At 44.1% G+C, this 17410-nt stretch overlaps 2 protein-coding genes across 2 annotated transcripts in view; both read right to left on the bottom strand.

Moving 5' to 3' along the window:
* Positions 1-17392, bottom strand: part of LOC121073938 (complement factor H-like) — a 31565-nt gene extending 14173 nt beyond the window's left edge. The window contains exons 1-6 of the mRNA XM_040565517.1: positions 17294-17392; positions 16620-16796; positions 14865-15064; positions 13811-14001; positions 13140-13316; positions 12223-12405 (exon numbers count right to left, since the gene is read on the bottom strand). Of these exons, the coding sequence (XP_040421451.1) occupies positions 12223-12405; positions 13140-13203 (247 nt within the window). The 5' untranslated portion in view covers positions 13204-13316; positions 13811-14001; positions 14865-15064; positions 16620-16796; positions 17294-17392. The remainder of the gene's footprint in view (positions 1-12222; positions 12406-13139; positions 13317-13810; positions 14002-14864; positions 15065-16619; positions 16797-17293) is intronic.
* LOC121073939 (coagulation factor XIII B chain-like) lies at positions 5452-9927 on the bottom strand. Its single transcript, XM_040565518.1, has 4 exons — positions 9469-9927; positions 8532-8715; positions 6409-6612; positions 5452-5927 (listed from the first exon to the last, which is right to left on the bottom strand). Exons 2-4 carry the CDS (start codon positions 8617-8619, stop codon positions 5680-5682), a joined length of 540 nt encoding a protein of 179 aa, XP_040421452.1. The 5' UTR covers positions 8620-8715; positions 9469-9927; the 3' UTR covers positions 5452-5679.
* Positions 17393-17410: the final 18 nt, after the last annotated feature.

Below are 17410 nucleotides of genomic sequence, written 5' to 3'. Positions count from 1 at the left end.
TCCACATGCATAGCACGTCCTCCCAAGGGGTTCTGCTTGTGCAGAGGTGGCTCAACAAGGCTTTCCCCACAGGACTGTGCAAGACCGTGGCAGTTACAGACCTTGATTTTTTGTTCAACCTTCCAACTTATCCACTGTTCTCAGAGGTTATGGAAAAGGACTTTCCCTGCAGGGTGCCTATGTTATACACAAAGTCTTTACTGTCATCACCCTTGTCATTTCTGCTGGCACCAGAGCCACAGCACTCATTCTGCAGGGTTCATGCATCTCACATGGGTCACAGCTACCACAGTTCTCCATGGAGAAAACAATGAGGTGTGAACAGCAATGGCAGCAGAACAGCCTTTGGGGTAGTACATTCTGGCTCCCAGTTGCTGTTTTGTAATGGTACATGGTGCAAGAGAATGAGAAATGTCCACCGTTGCCAAGTCAAACAGCAAAAAAAATTACCCTTACCCAAACACTGAGGTGGTCCAGGCATCCAGACTTTTCCATGGCATGTTACCCATTCTGATCCTGATAAAGCGTATCCAGGGTTGCATGTGTATTGCACTCTGTCATTTTCCTCATATCCTGATTTAACGCCACTAACAATTTTGCCAAACTCAATGAGAGGTGGGTCTTCACATGCTGCTCCTGCAGAAGCTGTGCACAGGTTTCTGTTATTTGGCTGCACGTTGTTGTTTATATCCTGATTTATTCCTACCACCAATTTCTTCAAAATGAATGACAAGTGGGGTTTCGCATGCTGTTCCAGCAGAAAATATATAAAAATTCTCTTCATTTGGTAGATACTGCAGAGTAATGAGGTCTCCAAAGAATGGTGCTACACAGGAGTTGAATAATATGCAGGTAACCTACATCCCTGCATTTGGGAATAGACTGTACTAATAAATCTCCTTGCTCTAAGAAATTGTGTGCTTCTATACTGTTTTCACAGTCTTCACATAAGAGGCACTTACTAAACTAAAAACACTTGAATTGAAAAGATGAATAAACTTCTGAGTTTCTCAGAGAACGGCTCTTGTTTTCCAGTGTTATACTAAACTAGAGTTTTGCACTTACAGCCATGATGCTCTATTTTCTTTAATTCTTTGATTAAATCAGTTTGTCTCAAATTACCAGAATTAGTTCCATCACTTTGAATGAAAGAACTTGGGTCGTTCTTTCAAGGTATAAGGTATGTGCATGGAAAGCACTTCTAAGATGTGCCTGTGTGGAGAGAGAAGAGTATTGATATGCTGAATAGTATAAAATGGATCAATTATAGAGTTTAAAACCAGTCATTTAGTAAAGGTACATATTCAGTGAAGACCTTCTTCAGGCTGCATTCGTCACAGAACTTACTGAAATGACAAAATACCCTGAGAATTGTATAATAGTTTAAAATCAAATCAGAATTCTGCATTTTAATAGCATGTATTCAGAATAGCAGCATCTAAATTGAAATACAAAGGAATTTATATGTATGTATGTTGAGGGGGTTATGTCTTGTAATAAGTCAGGTTCGTTATGTGAGCCATTAAGTTCAGGCACAAAGCAAAGAAGCGAACTCAGACAAAAAAAAAAGCAAATATTCTCAAATACACTGTTCTAAAATATAATTCTCATTCAGAACTTCTGAAACAGGTTCTATTAAAAGTGGCAAATAATTTATTTTTCACTTCCTTATTCTTGATTGTCACCGGTCACTACACATCAGTTAAAAGCATGGATTTCCATTTAATGACTTACCTTTATGTATAGCACAACAAATCCACAGCAGAAACCCTGTGGTGAGGCTCAGCAGTGTCATTTCCAAGCTTTAGAAATTAAAGATGTCCTCTGCAGAAGACTTGCTGTTTTCTCTACTCCAAATTGCAAATACTTGTATTCAACTCCCACCTTTCCGAGGCTTGCCCTTGCAAACTCCTCCCCTAATTTTCTTGCGACACAGTAGTCATTCCGCACTGATATAAAGCAAGCAATTGTTGCAAAAATTCTTCAGTAATTTTTCGCAAAACCTTTCAGACTGAACTTGACACAGCACACTTATGAAACCCATCAGCAAAGACTCACGGCGTGTTTATAAAACACAATATAGCACACATCTCGTTTTTTCCAGTGTCATAACATAAATTTTTTTACGGGCAAAAATTACCGTATATGTGGAGCCAGGAATTTATCAACAGCCTTAATGAAACCTTAACAGCCTAACGAAAACACTAACGCTTACTACGTTAATACTAGTCTAATACTTGTATTACTAGCCCAACATGACCCTAAGCACTGTTGTTTATGGAGTCCTGGCAGTTCGCAATACCATAGAATGGTTTGGGTTGGAAGCGCCCTTAAAGATCATCCAGTTCCAACCCCCTGCCATGTGGCAGGGACACCTCCCAGCAGACCAGGTTGCTCAAAGCCCCATCCCAGCTGCCCTTGTGAAAGGCCATATGAAGCAAAGAACCCCACAAACAGTATATGACAAAGCTTTTCAGATATCACTGTGGGCCATCTCTCTGTCTCACTTCCTCACCTTCTAATCCTCCTGTGCTTCAGAAAGATCGGGCTCTCCACTCAGGAGCCTTTGTGTTTAGTATAGCACCAAAAGGCCCTGCTCCTCTGGTCCGCTTTAAACTGACACCATGGTCCCAGCCCAGGAGAACAGGCCACTCCTGTCTGTGCTCTATTATCTGCCACCATTCCTGCCAGCGAATAGATCATTAACTTCAGGCATCATTTGTAACTCGGTTCCTGGAAAACACTGAATTATCTTCCTGAAACAGCAACTGTTGATCCAGCAGCCATTTCCAGTCAGCTCTAATATGCTTGCATAATTTTCATTAAAAGGCATGTAGGTAGGTTTATTTATACAAAGCAAGAAAAGCACAAGCGTTCTGCCTATGCAAGATCACGCTTTCTTATTTTTGCCTGAGAAATACAGGCAGATTTTAAAGGATCTGATCTCCACACCCAAGTAGAAGACGACTATTCTAGAAGAGGATGCGTTTGATCACTTTGGCTTTGACCCAGTACAGGAGGATGCTCAGCAAGAACAGCCTGCTGCACTGATGCCACGGGCTGAAGACTACCTGAAAGTATGGCTCAGGTAAGGGAGAACATGGCTGTATTTACCCAGCTCTGAAAAGACGAACCTGCTACAAGCTGGGTAGCAAGGCTGCATTGGACAAATTTGCTCTTTTGCCAGCTGCCAACTTCACAATTTCTGTAAAACACCTGGGGTGGGGAGACCAGAGGGTTGTAGAGATTCTGGTGACGATCCTTATCTGGACTCACATACAGATAAAACCAAGTGGTTAGGGTCTATGTGATTAGAAAGGTCTCTAGCAGCTTATGCTGACAGCCTATAGTGGAAACAACAGGACGGAGGAAGAGGAACTCCATGTACAGGTGTCCAACACTGTGGAGGGGTCTGAGCCCACTACGTGCAGGGGCAGCCAGAATCCAGCACCTGACCATGGGTTGGAGTGGCTGTTCTCCTGGGGCCAAGGTGTCGCTTTAATGTTGGATCAGTGGAGCGGGGTCTTAGATCTGTATGTGCTGTAGAACAGAAAGGTCACAGTAGAAATTACTATCCTCCTGTTCTGTCCAACCCACGGAAATTACTATCCTGTAATCATCCAAGGCCCATGAGAACTGACTGACTTTTAAAATCCAGCAATTCTGTATCATGACTTCAGAAAGCAAACCACCATCTATTCAAACATCGCTCCGAACGTTACTCTCAGTAAATATTCCAGAGAAAGACTTGAATCCTTTTCCCTCCTTTTCCATTAGGTCTGCTCTTTAAAAAGAAGGGTCTTCTTAGATTTCCCAGATATTCACGTGCTTCATTCCGAGTTCCTCAAGGAGGAGGAAAGAACTTAACCGGAATACAGAAATTACAGTCTATAAATACATCTGAATGGCTTTTTGCTGAAGTTGGCAGAAATCTTGCATAAACACAAGGTTGTTACGTAAGCAGAAAGGTTAACAAATACAAGACCAATCTTGAAACATTTGCACATGCCAAACTCGGTGAAGAAACATTATCATATCATCTGCCTGCTCCCAAACTAGCACTTTTGCCATGAAACAACAGAACTGAGATATTTGGCTATTCTGACGCTATTAGAAGGCTCTGCTATGTGAGGAAAGGCACTAACCAGAAACACAAAATAGTTATTCTTATCATGCCTTTCACAAACAAACCAACCCCCCCCCCTTTCTTTGCTGAATGTTTAAGATGACAAAGCTGGGAGGAGACCTTCCTTCTGTTTTTGGCTTTCTCTTGGAAGAGTACAGAGAAAGGGAGACAGACTCTTCTCAGACACACAGAGTGATAGGAGAACACGGTGCATTTTTGTGTTTATTTTACAAAATTGACGTGAGGCAAGCATTTTCTGTATTCCTGAATTTTCATTGGATCTTCAGCCATGCAACATTCTCACGGGCCAGAGCCCCAAGAGTACAAACGTGCAAGTTCAAAGGAATCTACAAAGTAGTTACAGGGCATCATTTGAATAGTTGAAATGTTCTCAAATAGCAATAAAGCTGTTTGCTTCCCTTTTTATTTAAGATTAATTATTAACTACTGAGTGGAACTCACATATTTCTATATTTTAAATGTTTTCATCCCTTACACACATTCTCTTAAAATGCCTTCTCCTTTTCTTGTCCCTTGAGCCACGTCCTTTGGAGACTTCTTACCTAAGGAAGGAGACATGGGTGCTGTTGAGTTGTACAAAAGTAATGGGCTTCTCCTCTCTCACTGTTAAATTACAGTTTAAAGGGCACAACATTATCTCTCAATTTAGGTATATTCTGGTGTCATAAATGCAATCATGTCAAAACCACCAAGATCCTTACAACACAGGACAGTACTTGTTCAGCATGTTCTTGTAATGGTGTTTTGCTCAAGTTCTCCAGATTGTGATGCATTCTCAAATTTAGCATTAGAAGCCTCAAAGAACTACTACTTCCTAAAATTTCCACCCATGGTGTGTCAACATTGCATTGTTCTGCTGATTTCCCAGTCCTCGTGCCACATACCACTTCCCCCCAACTTTGGCTCAGATTCAACTATGCCGCTGAACACTCATTTCTGAAAGTCGACTGCAGTCATCTTGAAATATGAGCAGTATTAATGCACCTTTTAATACCAGATAAACACATACCTTCCTATGAACTTGCCTGAAGTTCACACTTATTTTCCTCTTCGACACATCTTGGATACACTAGCTGTCCTCTCTTACACTGCACTTGAAATAAAGTTGTACCAGATTCTTCTCCAAAATGGTTCTGTTTGCAGTAAAATCCAACATAATCCCCATGGTAAAAGTAAACCTGGTTCTCATAAAACCCTTCCAGCAACACGTTATTTTTCTCCATTTCATTTTTTGACAAAGTGCATGGCTCTAAAGAATAGAGACATAGTCAGTGTTAATAAAGTGATTATTTTGAAATCATGTCATTGTGACTGGAATTGACACTGAGAATGCAGGTTATTATTCCCCATTCTCTTAACATATTATACGTGACATCACTGTATTTTTGGACACTGCAGACATGGCAGACTTATCTAATACAAGAGCCAAACTCTTACTCTTGCATCTGTTAAAGCTGTCGTCTCTAAATAAAAAAAAAAAAAAAAAAAGAAAAAAAATGAAGTTAAGATCTTAATGTTCCAGCTGACAATACTCAATTTACAAATGCAAAGCATCTCAATAGGAGAAATAAAAGCTTATGTATCTTCTCATGCCTACCTATACAAACTGGTGGTGAAGTCCACTGGCCTGCAGAACAGTAGATTCTCTCAGATCCTTGCAAGAAATGATAGTCATAGCAACTATACTGAACTGAAGAACCACTCTCATACTGGGTCAGGGGTGGGAGAGTAAGAGCCCCATTTGCAATAGAAGGTGGAGAGTCACATTTTTCCATAGGAGCTGGAATAACATCAAAAATCTTTGTGAAACATTCAACATAAGAAACTTACCAATCAGCAGCTTTAAACTGCCAACACTAGATAACTATCAACTCTCAGTGTACGCTCATTACTACTGCATTATGTCTCAAATCAGAATGCAACCTCCCGTCTAATTCTAACCACAAGAAACCCCTTGTGCGCATTTCATTGTTTACAGCTGTCTTTCTACAGAGCTTTGAGTTCCCTGTGCTTGGAGAACAGCTCCTTCCTCCCTTCTACGGCCTTCCCATCCAAGGAAGTTGTATTGTTTTTGTTAGGCTCAGATATACTTATCAATGTACCCGTATTGTTTAGGGATATCTGTGTGTACCTGTATTGTCGGATACTAAACTTTTATTGTTATTGAGAATACATTCTAGGCCTCCACCGCTGGAGCAAATGTTTCTAAATAGTCTGACACTGATGAACTCAAAAGAACGAGCAAAAAAATATTGCTTTACCTTTAACGACACATTTTGGGTATTTCAGTCTCCCATGGTTACACTGCGTCCTCCCAGGAGATGGAAGGGTAGTCTGGGGAAAATCATATCCCTCTTTACATTCAAACTCTATGAGGTCACCATGTAGGAACATCAATTCTTCCTGTCTCCATTTTAACTCTATGTTGTTACTGTTTATAGCAGTTACATTAAGAATGCATGGATCTGGGAAATAAAAGCATAGTTCAATAAAAGCAATCAAGTTTGGTCAATGCTCTCTACATGATCTGATTTTTCTGGGTGGTCCTTTGGGGACCCAGGAGTTGGACTTGATGATCCTTGTGGGTCCCCTCCAACTCGGATATTCTGTGATTTTATGAAGTGATTTCTTAACTGCCTTTTGCAGGAATTGAGAAAGAGATATCTAAATCAGTAATTATAAAGTGTTTTGGAATCTTGCAAGAAATAGAACTAAAAACACATTTAAAAAGAAAGCAAAAGTAAAGAAATAGGCTGAAGTAACGGAAAGAACATTCAAAAATAATAAGCTCAGAAAACACACTTCAGATACAATCGGGTTTCTACAAATATTTGCAAACATACAGCAGCCTGGGTATACCACTGAAGAAGAACATAACTTGTTTACTGTAACTTGAAAAGTTTATGAAATATTTGTGGAATATTAATCCATCCAAACCAACCTGTCACACTTGGCAAGCCCTTCTGGGACAGTAGGAGCTAATACACAGGAAACAAGCTATTAACCTAAATAAGTGTTTTGACAATTCTTTGTTTGCCTTTTTTTTTTTTCCCTGTGTTTTGTCACTGTATAAAGTATTTAGAAATCTTCCCCCTTTTTTTTTTTGTTCCAGGATTTTGTGGTTTTCTTTAGGCTTTTTCAGGCTCTTCAAGGTCAGTATCGTTTTGGTTGCTTTCTGACAGACTTCTTAGTGCCAGGATCAAATTGGGTAACCTAGCTTTCTGTCAGACATTAACCTCTAACTTTTGAATCCACTGCTCCATTTTAATAAAGCCCGACAAAGGGGCAGTTGAAAAAATAAATTTCTGCAAGTCTCAAGAGAATCAGTGCTTGACAGAGGCCCTTATTAATGATTTTCTGAAGGAAAGGCAAGGAGAAACTACCTATCGCACATTCTAACGACAACACTGTAACAAAATATTGGCACGGATATTTCCCCAAACTACCTACAGTACAGGCTATTTCCAAACTGTTTGGGTGGGGACTGAAAAGAAATCTCAGAAGACATGGATAGGATAATGCAGTTAACGGGATGCTTAGAACATACACAATATTCATAGCTGATGAGTTTTCATTATTTCACAGAATTTGTTAAATATGATCATTGAGATCCAAGAACTGGATGACCTGGGCCTTTCAATCCTGAGTAAGTATGTTTTATTAGAAATAAATAATTTAAACAGAATCAGTTATTTATTTGCATTTTCACTGTAGATTAAAAACTTAAAGTGAATACATTCAGCAAAGGATGCCGGGCAAGTGGATGTGTGGTGTAGGAATCACTTCATTACAGGAAGGAAGGAAGGATAAACAAAGAACTCTTGTAAGTCATCAGAAGTAGTATTCCTGCCTACATTTGTAAATTCCTAGTGGGAGTTCTATATGTTGTTTCGAGCAGCATACATAAGAGCAACATGGAAAAATCAGGAAGTCCAGAATTAAGTGGTGGATACAAGGACACAACAAAAACAAAGGCTGGAAGTTTAAAAATGAAAGTCCAAGTCACATTCCTTGCTAACCCTAACCAAAAAACTATCTAGGCAATGACTGCAGTCATTTCTTCTAAACATCTTTCGAAAGACAGGAAGAAATCCACTGAATGGGGGACGTGGGAGATAAAGAAATTAGAAAACCTTCCAAAATAATGGGGCTAGCTAAGTTCTAGAACTCTTCACTCAGAAAAACAGAGGAACTAAGAACAGGCCAGAAGACACTTAGCAGCGGTGGGCTAGGTGTAGTTGATAACGGTTCAGCCTCATGTTTCTGAAATCTGTTAGCTCAAATGAAAGAGAAAAGGGAGTCATTAAAAGATTATCTAGAGGTCCTTTCCAGCTTTTCCTTTCTACATTACATGTCACTTTTTGTTTTTCCTTACAAACCTTACCTAAGCAAGCCGGTTGTTCTGTCCAGTTTCCTTGTTTGCAGTAAACAGTGCTAGGTCCATCCAAAAAAATGGTAAAGCTGGCAACCATACTCTACTGAAGAACCATTTTTGTAGCTAAGCAATAGAGGGCTAAGAAGAACACCGTTTTTAATCACTGGTGGAGAGGTACAGCTCTGCTGTATTTCTAATACAAGGAAGGGAGAGATGCAATTAGATCTTTAAAATAATATTAACACTGTTGAAAGCATCAGCATAGCAACAGACTTTGGTCCAAAATTTTCATACCAAAAAGTGTATGTAAGTGAACTTCTTTTTAGAAGTTTCAGTTTCAGATACTCTAGATTTAGCTTACTGATTTTCAGACTATTTCTGTTCCTTCTACACTCCTCACCTATGTCCAGTCTTGACTCCTGCTGGTTTACAGTCAATATGGATTGGTTGCTTTTCTGTGCTGAATTGTCTTTATTTGTTGCTTGAAATGTTAAACCCATATGGAGTTCAGAATAAACCTCAGTGAATTATTAAACAAAGGATCAAAATACTCTTGAATCTGCATGTTCAGAGATTATCAACAGAAGGGGTACAAAATTACTGAAGGTAAACGCTAACACGTGAAATAAAATTACATATACAGGACAGACTTATAAGTGTAGTTTACAGTCACAGAAGACAACAATCATTCACTCAGCTACTGCTATATGAAGCATGTGCAATAGACTCAGCTATATATGAAGCTTATGCAATAGACTTTGGTCAAAAAAAAAAATCAAAAAAAAAGTGTATATAAATGTATGTATTTCTATTCCCTCTACACTCCTCATCTGTGTCGACTCTTGATACCTCCTCCCACCAAATATCACAGAGGCTCAAGTCGTGCATAAGAATTGGGGTCTATGATCCACAGACTTCCCTGCGTTGTTTAAAGGAGACCACTCACCTTCACATCATGATGAGGCTGTAAGGACACTCATCTCTGCCATGACCCAGGCTAAATTCCCAGGCAAGCACATGGAGAAGAAGCTAGGAGCAGACAAGACCCCACACACACTACTTGCTGATGAGCAAATTAGCTGCACGCTTTAATTCATGTCTCAGTATGCCACCAAAGCCAGCCTACTTCAGGATGCAAATGTTAATAAAATAACAGTGAGATCAATACAGAACAAAAGTAAGAAGGAAGTACAGTCATTTGAATGGATAAAATGCAAATACCTTTACAAAAAAGGTTAAGTGTAAAAACAATCATACAACAATTCAAAGGAAAAAAAAGGCAAATTCCAACACAGAACATTGGCTAAGCTGCAAACAAAGCACAATGAAACAGCAAACTCCAGGGAAAACTGTGCTCAAATCACTGGGTTGGTCAAAGGATCTTTCATTTCTCCAGCTGGGCTCCTTCATGTCCTTTCCATTTATCCAAAATACGCTGCAGTGTAAAGAAAAAAAGTGGAAAAGGAATGAACACCACGGCTGGCACATAGACATGTTTCTTGAGAGCAGCAGACAGCAAAGTTGCCTAATATTCCCATTGCTTCAATTTCATTCCCCAAACCCCTTGGAACAGGAGCAGCCCCACGACAGACACAAACTGGTAGAGGGTTAAGTGAAGGCCCCCAAAGCTGACCCTCCCTTCTTGTCCACAATTCTACAAAGCACTGTGCCCTCCACACAGAGCACTTACATTCACATCGGGGGTAGTTAATCACTCCGTCCTTGCACTGTGCCTCAAAATCCTCTGGGTTTGAGACTTCCCGGTAGGAAAAATAGCATGTAAATGAAATAGTCTCCTTAGAGCGATATGTGTTAGATCTTCTCCTTGACTGTCTTAGTTTAATATTGTTCCTCTTCATTTCTGTCTCACTCAATCTACAGTTCCCTTGGGAAGAAAAAAAGAGAAAAAATAGAAAAAGATACGAACAGCCACCACCACAACAGAAAGTAGTTCCGTAATTTGCCTGTAGACCTCATATTGTCAACTGAACCTCTGAAGCTGTTGGTACCAGCTGAGTGACTGAAACTATATTCTCCTGTGCTGCATCCCTGCTGCATCTGTCCCCTCCCGTATCAACGCACAGTGCCGATGATGAAAGGCAAAAGCCCATTTCATACCCTTCAGCAATGTCACAGTAATCGGGGCTTGGGGAATTGTAGGAGGAGGCAAGCACAGGTTTCGTGCTGCAGAAGCCTGTGAAGGCCTGCAATGGGCATTGACCCCCTGCCTCCACACACACCAGAGCACAGCACAACCAGAGAGGAGCTGGGAAGGCCACAGGTGCAAAGGGGGCGCAGCTGTGGCTGCAAGAGGGAAGCAGGAGAGAAGCTTGCTGGGACAAAGCCCTGCCTACACAGGCAGGCTTGGGAGAGCCTGCAAGGAAATGGTCTCCTGCTCTTCAGCCCTGCCACAGTCAGGGAAATGGCACCTTCCAATTTCAGGGAAGCCACTTGCAGGGAACTTACCAGCCCTTCCGTCCTGCCTGGAAGCGGCCGGGCAGGCCCAGCACCAGTAACCCTGATGAGCCCCAGTGAGCCCGTTCCCCAGGAGCCTTTCCAGCTCACGTACGCCAGTCGGCGGCTTCCTGGGGCACCTCCCCTCATGGCCTGCAGCTTTGCAGGGTGCTCTCACACCTTGGTGCTCCGCTATTACTTCCCCAGGTACACTTGCTATGGGCTTTCCTCTCAGCTTCTGCACTAAAACTGCAACAAGGCAGCGGCCAAGCAGTGACAGAGTGGAGGTGACTTACTTCCTGGCTTGCACCGTGGGTATTCAAATGTCCTGTTCATACACTGCACTCTGAATGGGGAAGATGCTGGGTCCTGCACATATCCTATTTTACAATCAAATTCAATAAAATCTCCTGATGTCGAGTACAGCTTTCTTTCTCCTCTCCATCTCAGCTCAATATTGTTTCTGTCCATATCTTCTTCGAGGCCATACAAGCCGCTTGGAAAAGGCAAGAGAAGGATGTGATCAGTTCATACAGATGCACAACATATACATTTCAAACCACACACCACACCCTCCCAAGGCCTACAGATGTTCTTCACATCACAAACCTCTTCCAGCAATGTGCTCTCACCCTCTGAGTTTTCAACAGGAAAGACATTCTCAACAAAAGAAAAGGGAAAAAACATGACGGCTGATGCTGGCTGCACACCGCTGTGGAGAGGCCTTTGCCCTCTGACAGTCTCACAGGGCAAGGGGGAAGCACAGCCTGGGGTTGGGGCACTCAGCAGGCAGCAATGAACGTCCCTGAGTCTTTTTTGGGCTCTCTCCTTGCCCCCGTCCCAGCACGTCTCAAATTCATTTCCTCGTGGCCCTGGATTTCCTTGCACTCACACCAACCCACCCTCCCTCCTCACAGCCTGCGGACCGTAGCAGCGTCCCCAGCTCAGAAGCACGGCACACCGGTGGAGCTCCCCCCACAGAAGCGGCTCAGCCAAACTCCCCTCCTCCTGGATCTGTTGGTGACTGGGCGCAGGGAGGGACAGCAGGCAGCAGAGGCGGCTACACGAGCTGACCTCCAGAGGAAATTCCTTCTGCACAGGAGAAGCACCAGCTGCTGTTCTGCCCTGTCAGCGTCGCAGCCCCAGCACAAGTGCTGCTTCACAAGTGAAGCGCCCGCAGGGCCTGAGAAAAAGACAACGAGCAGCTCACACAGCTCTTGGCCACGCAGCACGAGCTTCCACCTACCCAAGCAAACTGGGGGATTTGTCCACTGCCCGTCAGTACAAGTGATTTGCTCAGGTCCTTTCAGGACGTAGAAACTTGCACATGTGTATTTCACAGTTTGACCTTGGTCATATTCTGGCAATGGGAAGGAAAGGATGTCTCCGTTTTCAATATCTGGAGGTGGGCCACATTTTCTACCCTTCCCTGGAGGAAAATTAACCATTAGGAAGAAAACCATCTGAGTTCAGTTGCAACAGAGCCCTGGCCACAAATTCTTCAGAACACCACGTAGGCAGTACTTCGAGAGACTTGGAGGAAAGCAGAGAGAAAACTGTCACCTTGACAAGAAAAGCTGCATTTGTTCATGTGCTGAAACCTAGCACATGCCTCATGAAATCAAATGAGATTATTCAATGTGCTCGTGAAATCCTGGGCACCAACATGGTACCAGGTGTTAGCTCACCCATCAGCTACGACCCGCAGGTAACGTAACAGTGGAGTCAATTACACGGCATTCACGAAGGCAATGCACCACTTGCATTTTCTGGATGTCAGCTGGCAGGAGAGCTGTGAGCTCTGTTCTCCAGCGCAGCCAGCACAATTTCTCACTCTCTTCACATTAGGCATTCTCAGAAAGCAGATTTGCAGAAGTGAAAGGTTGGAGTCTCAAAATCAGACCTGGCCAGCAGTTGCTCTCAGCCTCAGGGTGCTTTTCCAGATGTGGCACTTGAGTGAAGCCATCCAGGTTACTCATCTAGTAGACTTCCATTAAACACATCCTGCCACCACAAATGGAGAGATACCAGGGAAAATCCCTTTTTCCTGAGTCTGACAGATACTGTTGCACTTGCTCACAGTCCTGAGACCTAAATGCCACTGAGCTAGCTTGAGGGCAATCTTCACTGATAGCCTACTGCATGGAGAGAGAGAGAACTGACCTTTGCACTGGGGCAGCTCTGTCCAGGTCCCATTCTGACATGTTACGGTGGAAGCCCCCGTCATCTGAAAATCTTGCCAGCACTGATAGTGAGCTGTCTCCCCAGGCAAATACCTTGGCTTTTTAACACCTTGAACTTTTCCACCAGCAATTTCTGGAGGAGGTTCACACGTCCCATCTGAAAAAGGACATTTCTGCACTCGATTTGTAGGCACTCACATGTTCCCCTACACAAACTACAGTTATGAGAATCATCTTGTTACTGACCAGATGATGTTCTTAAGCGCAAGAGACAATATTGCCTTACCAACATGACTTGACTTTTTCCCCCTTTTTTCCTTGGCCATGAGTGTTTCTAAACACTGTGAACCCCAGGAATGTGAATTAACATGACAATGGCAGCAGACACCTTCCACATTCTAGGAGATGACAGTGACAGTCAGAGCTTCTAGAAAAAGCCAACATTTCTGTAGCTACACCATATGGCACAAATGCCCCCTTGCAAGGCCACAGCCCTCTGCTGAGAACCTGAGTGCTTCTGAAAATTACAGATGTAGCAGCCAAGCTGGCTCTCTGCTGAACCGTAGAGCTCCAAAGAGGTTATCAGTTTGCACTGCTGGGTTGTTATCCACAGTTCTACAGAGCACTGTGCCTTCCACACAGAGCACTTACATTCACATCTGGGATAGTTAATCACTCCATCCTGGCACTGTACATTAAAATCCTCTGGGTTCGAAACTTCCTGGTAGGAAATCTTGCATGTAAACAAAATATACTCCTCAGAGTGATACGAGATCTTCTCCTTGACTGTCTTAGTTTAATATTGTTCCTCTTCATTTCTGTCTCACTCAATCTACAGTTCCCTTGGGAAAAAAAAAAATAAGAGAAAAATAGAAAAAGATACGAACAGCCACCACCACAACAGAAAGTAGTTCCGTAATTTGCCTGTAGACCTCATATTGTCAACTGAACCTCTGAAGCTGTTGGTACCAGCTGAGTGACTGAAACTACTTATTCTCCCATGCTGCATCCCTGCATCCGTCCCCTCCGTATCAACGCACAGTGCCGATGATGAAAGGCAAAAGCCCATTTCATACCCTTCAGCAATGTCAGTAATTGGCCTTGGGGAAATTGTAGGAGGAGGCAAGCACAGGTTTCCTGCTGCAGAAGCCTGTGAAGGCCTGCAATGGGCATTGACCCCCTGCCTCCACACACCAGAGCACAGCACAACCAGAGAGGAGCTGGGAAGGCCACAGGTGCAAAGGGGGCGCAGCTGTGGCTGCAAGAGGGAAGCAGGAGAGAAGCTTGCTGGGACAAAGCCCTGCCTACACAGGCAGGCTTGGGAGAGCCTGCAAGGAAATGGTCTCCTGCTCTTCAGCCCTGCCACAGTCAGGGAAATGGCACCTTCCAATTTCAGGGAAGCCACTTGCAGGGAACTTACCAGCCCTTCCGTCCTGCCTGGAAGCGGCCGGGCAGGCCCAGCACCAGTAACCCTGATGAGCCCCAGTGAGCCCGTTCCCCAGGAGCCTTTCCAGCTCACGTACGCCAGTCGGCGGCTTCCTGGGGGCACCTCCCCTCATGGCCTGCAGCTTTGCAGGGTGCTCTCACACCTTGGTGCTGCCGCTATTACTTCCCCAGGTACACTTGCTATGGGCTTTCCTCTCAGCTTCTGCACTAAAACTGCAACAAGGCAGCGGCCAAGCGTGACAGAGTGGAGGTGACTTACTTCCTGGCTTGCACCGTGGGTATTCTAACGTCCCGTCCATACACTGCACTCTGAATGGGGAAGATGCTGGGTCCTGCACATATCCTATTTTACAATCAAATTCAATAAAATCTCCTGATGTCGAGTACAGCTTTCTTTCTCCTCTCCATCTCAGCTCAATATGTTTCTGTCCATATCTTCTTCAGAGGCCGTACAAGCCGCTTGGAAAAGGCAAGAGAAGAATGTCATCAGTTCATGCAGACACATCATGTGTCCAACAAAGCAAAAGGGAAAAACGATGATGGCTGAGTCGCCACACACCGCTGTGGAGAGGCCTTTGCCCTCTGACAGTCTCACAGGGCAAGGGGGAAGCACAGCCTGGTGGGGGCACTCAGCAGGCAGCAATGAACGTCCCTGAGTCTTTTTTGGGCTCTCTCCTTGCCCCCGTCCCAGCACGTCTCAAATTCATTTCCTCGTGGCCCTGGATTTCCTTGCACTCACACCAACCCACCCTCCCTCCTCACAGCCTGCGGACCGTAGCAGCGTCCCCAGCTCAGAAGCACGGCACACCGGTGGAGCTCCCCCCACAGAAGTGGCTCAGCCAAACTCCCCTCCTCCTGGATCTGTTGGTGACTGGGCGCAGGGAGGGACAGCAGGCAGCAGAGGCGGCTACACGAGCTGACCTCCAGAGGAAATTCCTTCTGCACAGGAGAAGCACCAGCTGCTGTTCTGCCCTGTCAGCGTCGCAGCCCCAGCACAAGTGCTGCTTCACAAGTGAAGCGCCCCAGGGCCTGAGAAAAGACAACGAGCAGCTCACACAGCTCTTGGCCACGCAGCACGAGCTTCCACCTACCCAAGCAAACTGGGGATTTGTCCACTGCCCGTCAGTACAAGTGATTTGCTCAGGTCCTTTCAGGATGTAGAAACCTGCACATTTGTATTTCACAGTTTGACCTTGGTCATATTCTGGCAATGGGAAGGAAAGGATGTCTCCGTTTTCAATATCTGGAGGTGGGCCACATTTTCTACCCTTCCCTGGAAGAAAAAACCATTAGGAAGAAAACCATCCGAGTTCAGTTGCAACAGAGCCCTGGCCACAAATTCTTCAGAACACCACGTAGGCAGTACTTCGAGAGACTTGGAGGAAAGCAGAGAGAAAACTGTCACCTTGACAAGAAAAGCTGCATTTGTTCATGTGCTGAAACCTAGCACATGCCTCATGAAATCAAATGAGATTATTCAATGTGCTCGTGAAATCCTGGGCACCAACATGGTACCAGGTTTAGCTCACCCATCAGCTACGACCCGCAGGTAACGTAACAGTGGAGTCAATTACACGGCATTCACGAAGGCAATGCACCACTTGTATTTTCTGGATGTCAGCTGGCAGGAGAGCTGTGAGCTCTGTTCTCCAGCGCAGCCAGCACAATTTCACTCTCTTCACATTAGGCATTCTCAGAAAGCAGATTTGCAGAAGTGAAAGGTTGGAGTCTCAAAATCAGACCTGGCCAGCAGTTGCTCTCAGCCTCAGGGTGCTTTTCCAGATGTGGCACTCCTTGAGTGAAGCCATCCAGGTTACTCATCTAGTAGACTTCCATTAACACATCCTGCCACCACAAATGGAGAGATACCAGGGAAAATCCCTTTTTCCTGAGTCTGACAGATATTGTTGCACTTGCTCACAGTCCTGAGGCTGAAATTTGGAGACCTAAATGCCACTGAGCTAGCTTGAGGGCAGTCTTCACTGACAGTCTACTGCATGGAGAGAGAAAGCACCTTTGCACTGGGGCAGCTCTGTCCAGGTCCCATTCTGACATGTTACGGTGGAAGCCCCCGTCATCTGAAAATCTTGCCAGCACTGATAGTGAGCTGTCTCCCCAGGCAAATACCTTGGCTTTTTAACACCTTGAACTTTTCCACCAGCAATTTCTGGAGGAGGTTCACACGTCCCATCTGAAAGAGACATTTCTGCACTCGATTTGTAGGCACTCACATGTTCCCCTACACAAACTACAGTTATGAGAATCATCTTGTTACTGACCAGATGATGTTCTTCAGCGCAAGAGACAATATTGCCTTACCAACATGATTTGATTATTTTCCCCCTCTTTTTTCCTTGACCATGAGTGTTTCTAAACACTGTGAACCCCAGGAATGTGAATTAACATGACAATGGCAGCAGAACACCTTCCACATTCTCAGGAGATGACAGTGACAGTCAGAGCTTCTAGAAAAAGGCAACATTTCTGTAGCTACACCATATGGCACAAATGCCCCCTTGCAAGGCCACAGCCTCTGCTGAGAACCTGAGTGCTTCTGAAAATTACAGATGTAGCAGCCAAGCTGGCTCTCTGCTGAACCGTAGAGCTCCAAAGAGGTTATCAGTTTGCACTGCTGGGTTGTTATCCACAGTTCTACAGAGCACTGTGCCTTCCACACAGAGCACTTACATTCACATCTGGGATAGTTAATCACTCCATCCTGGCACTGTACATTAAAATCCTCTGGGTTCGAAACTTCCTGGTAGGAAATCTTGCATGTAAACAAAATATACCCTCAGAGTGATA

This window comes from Cygnus olor, chromosome 8 (genome assembly GCF_009769625.2).
Source record: "Cygnus olor isolate bCygOlo1 chromosome 8, bCygOlo1.pri.v2, whole genome shotgun sequence".
NCBI classification, from domain to species: domain Eukaryota; kingdom Metazoa; phylum Chordata; class Aves; order Anseriformes; family Anatidae; genus Cygnus; species Cygnus olor.
This window is presented reverse-complemented; position numbering and strand designations above follow the sequence as displayed.

What these genes read in the sequence shown, in the direction of transcription:
- LOC121073939 (XM_040565518.1), bottom strand. Translation starts at nt 8,619, where the DNA reads ATGGTTGCCAGCTTTACCATTTTTTTGGATGGACCTAGCACTGTTTAC. An exon ending in AGAACAACCGGCTTGCTTAG is followed by an intron (nt 6,613 to 8,531) that starts GTAAGGTTTGTA and finishes TTTATTTCCCAG; the next exon opens with ATCCATGCATTCTTAATGTA. An exon ending in CCCAAAATGTGTCGTTAAAG is followed by an intron (nt 5,928 to 6,408) that starts GTAAAGCAATAT and finishes ATGTTATTCCAG; the next exon opens with CTCCTATGGAAAAATGTGAC.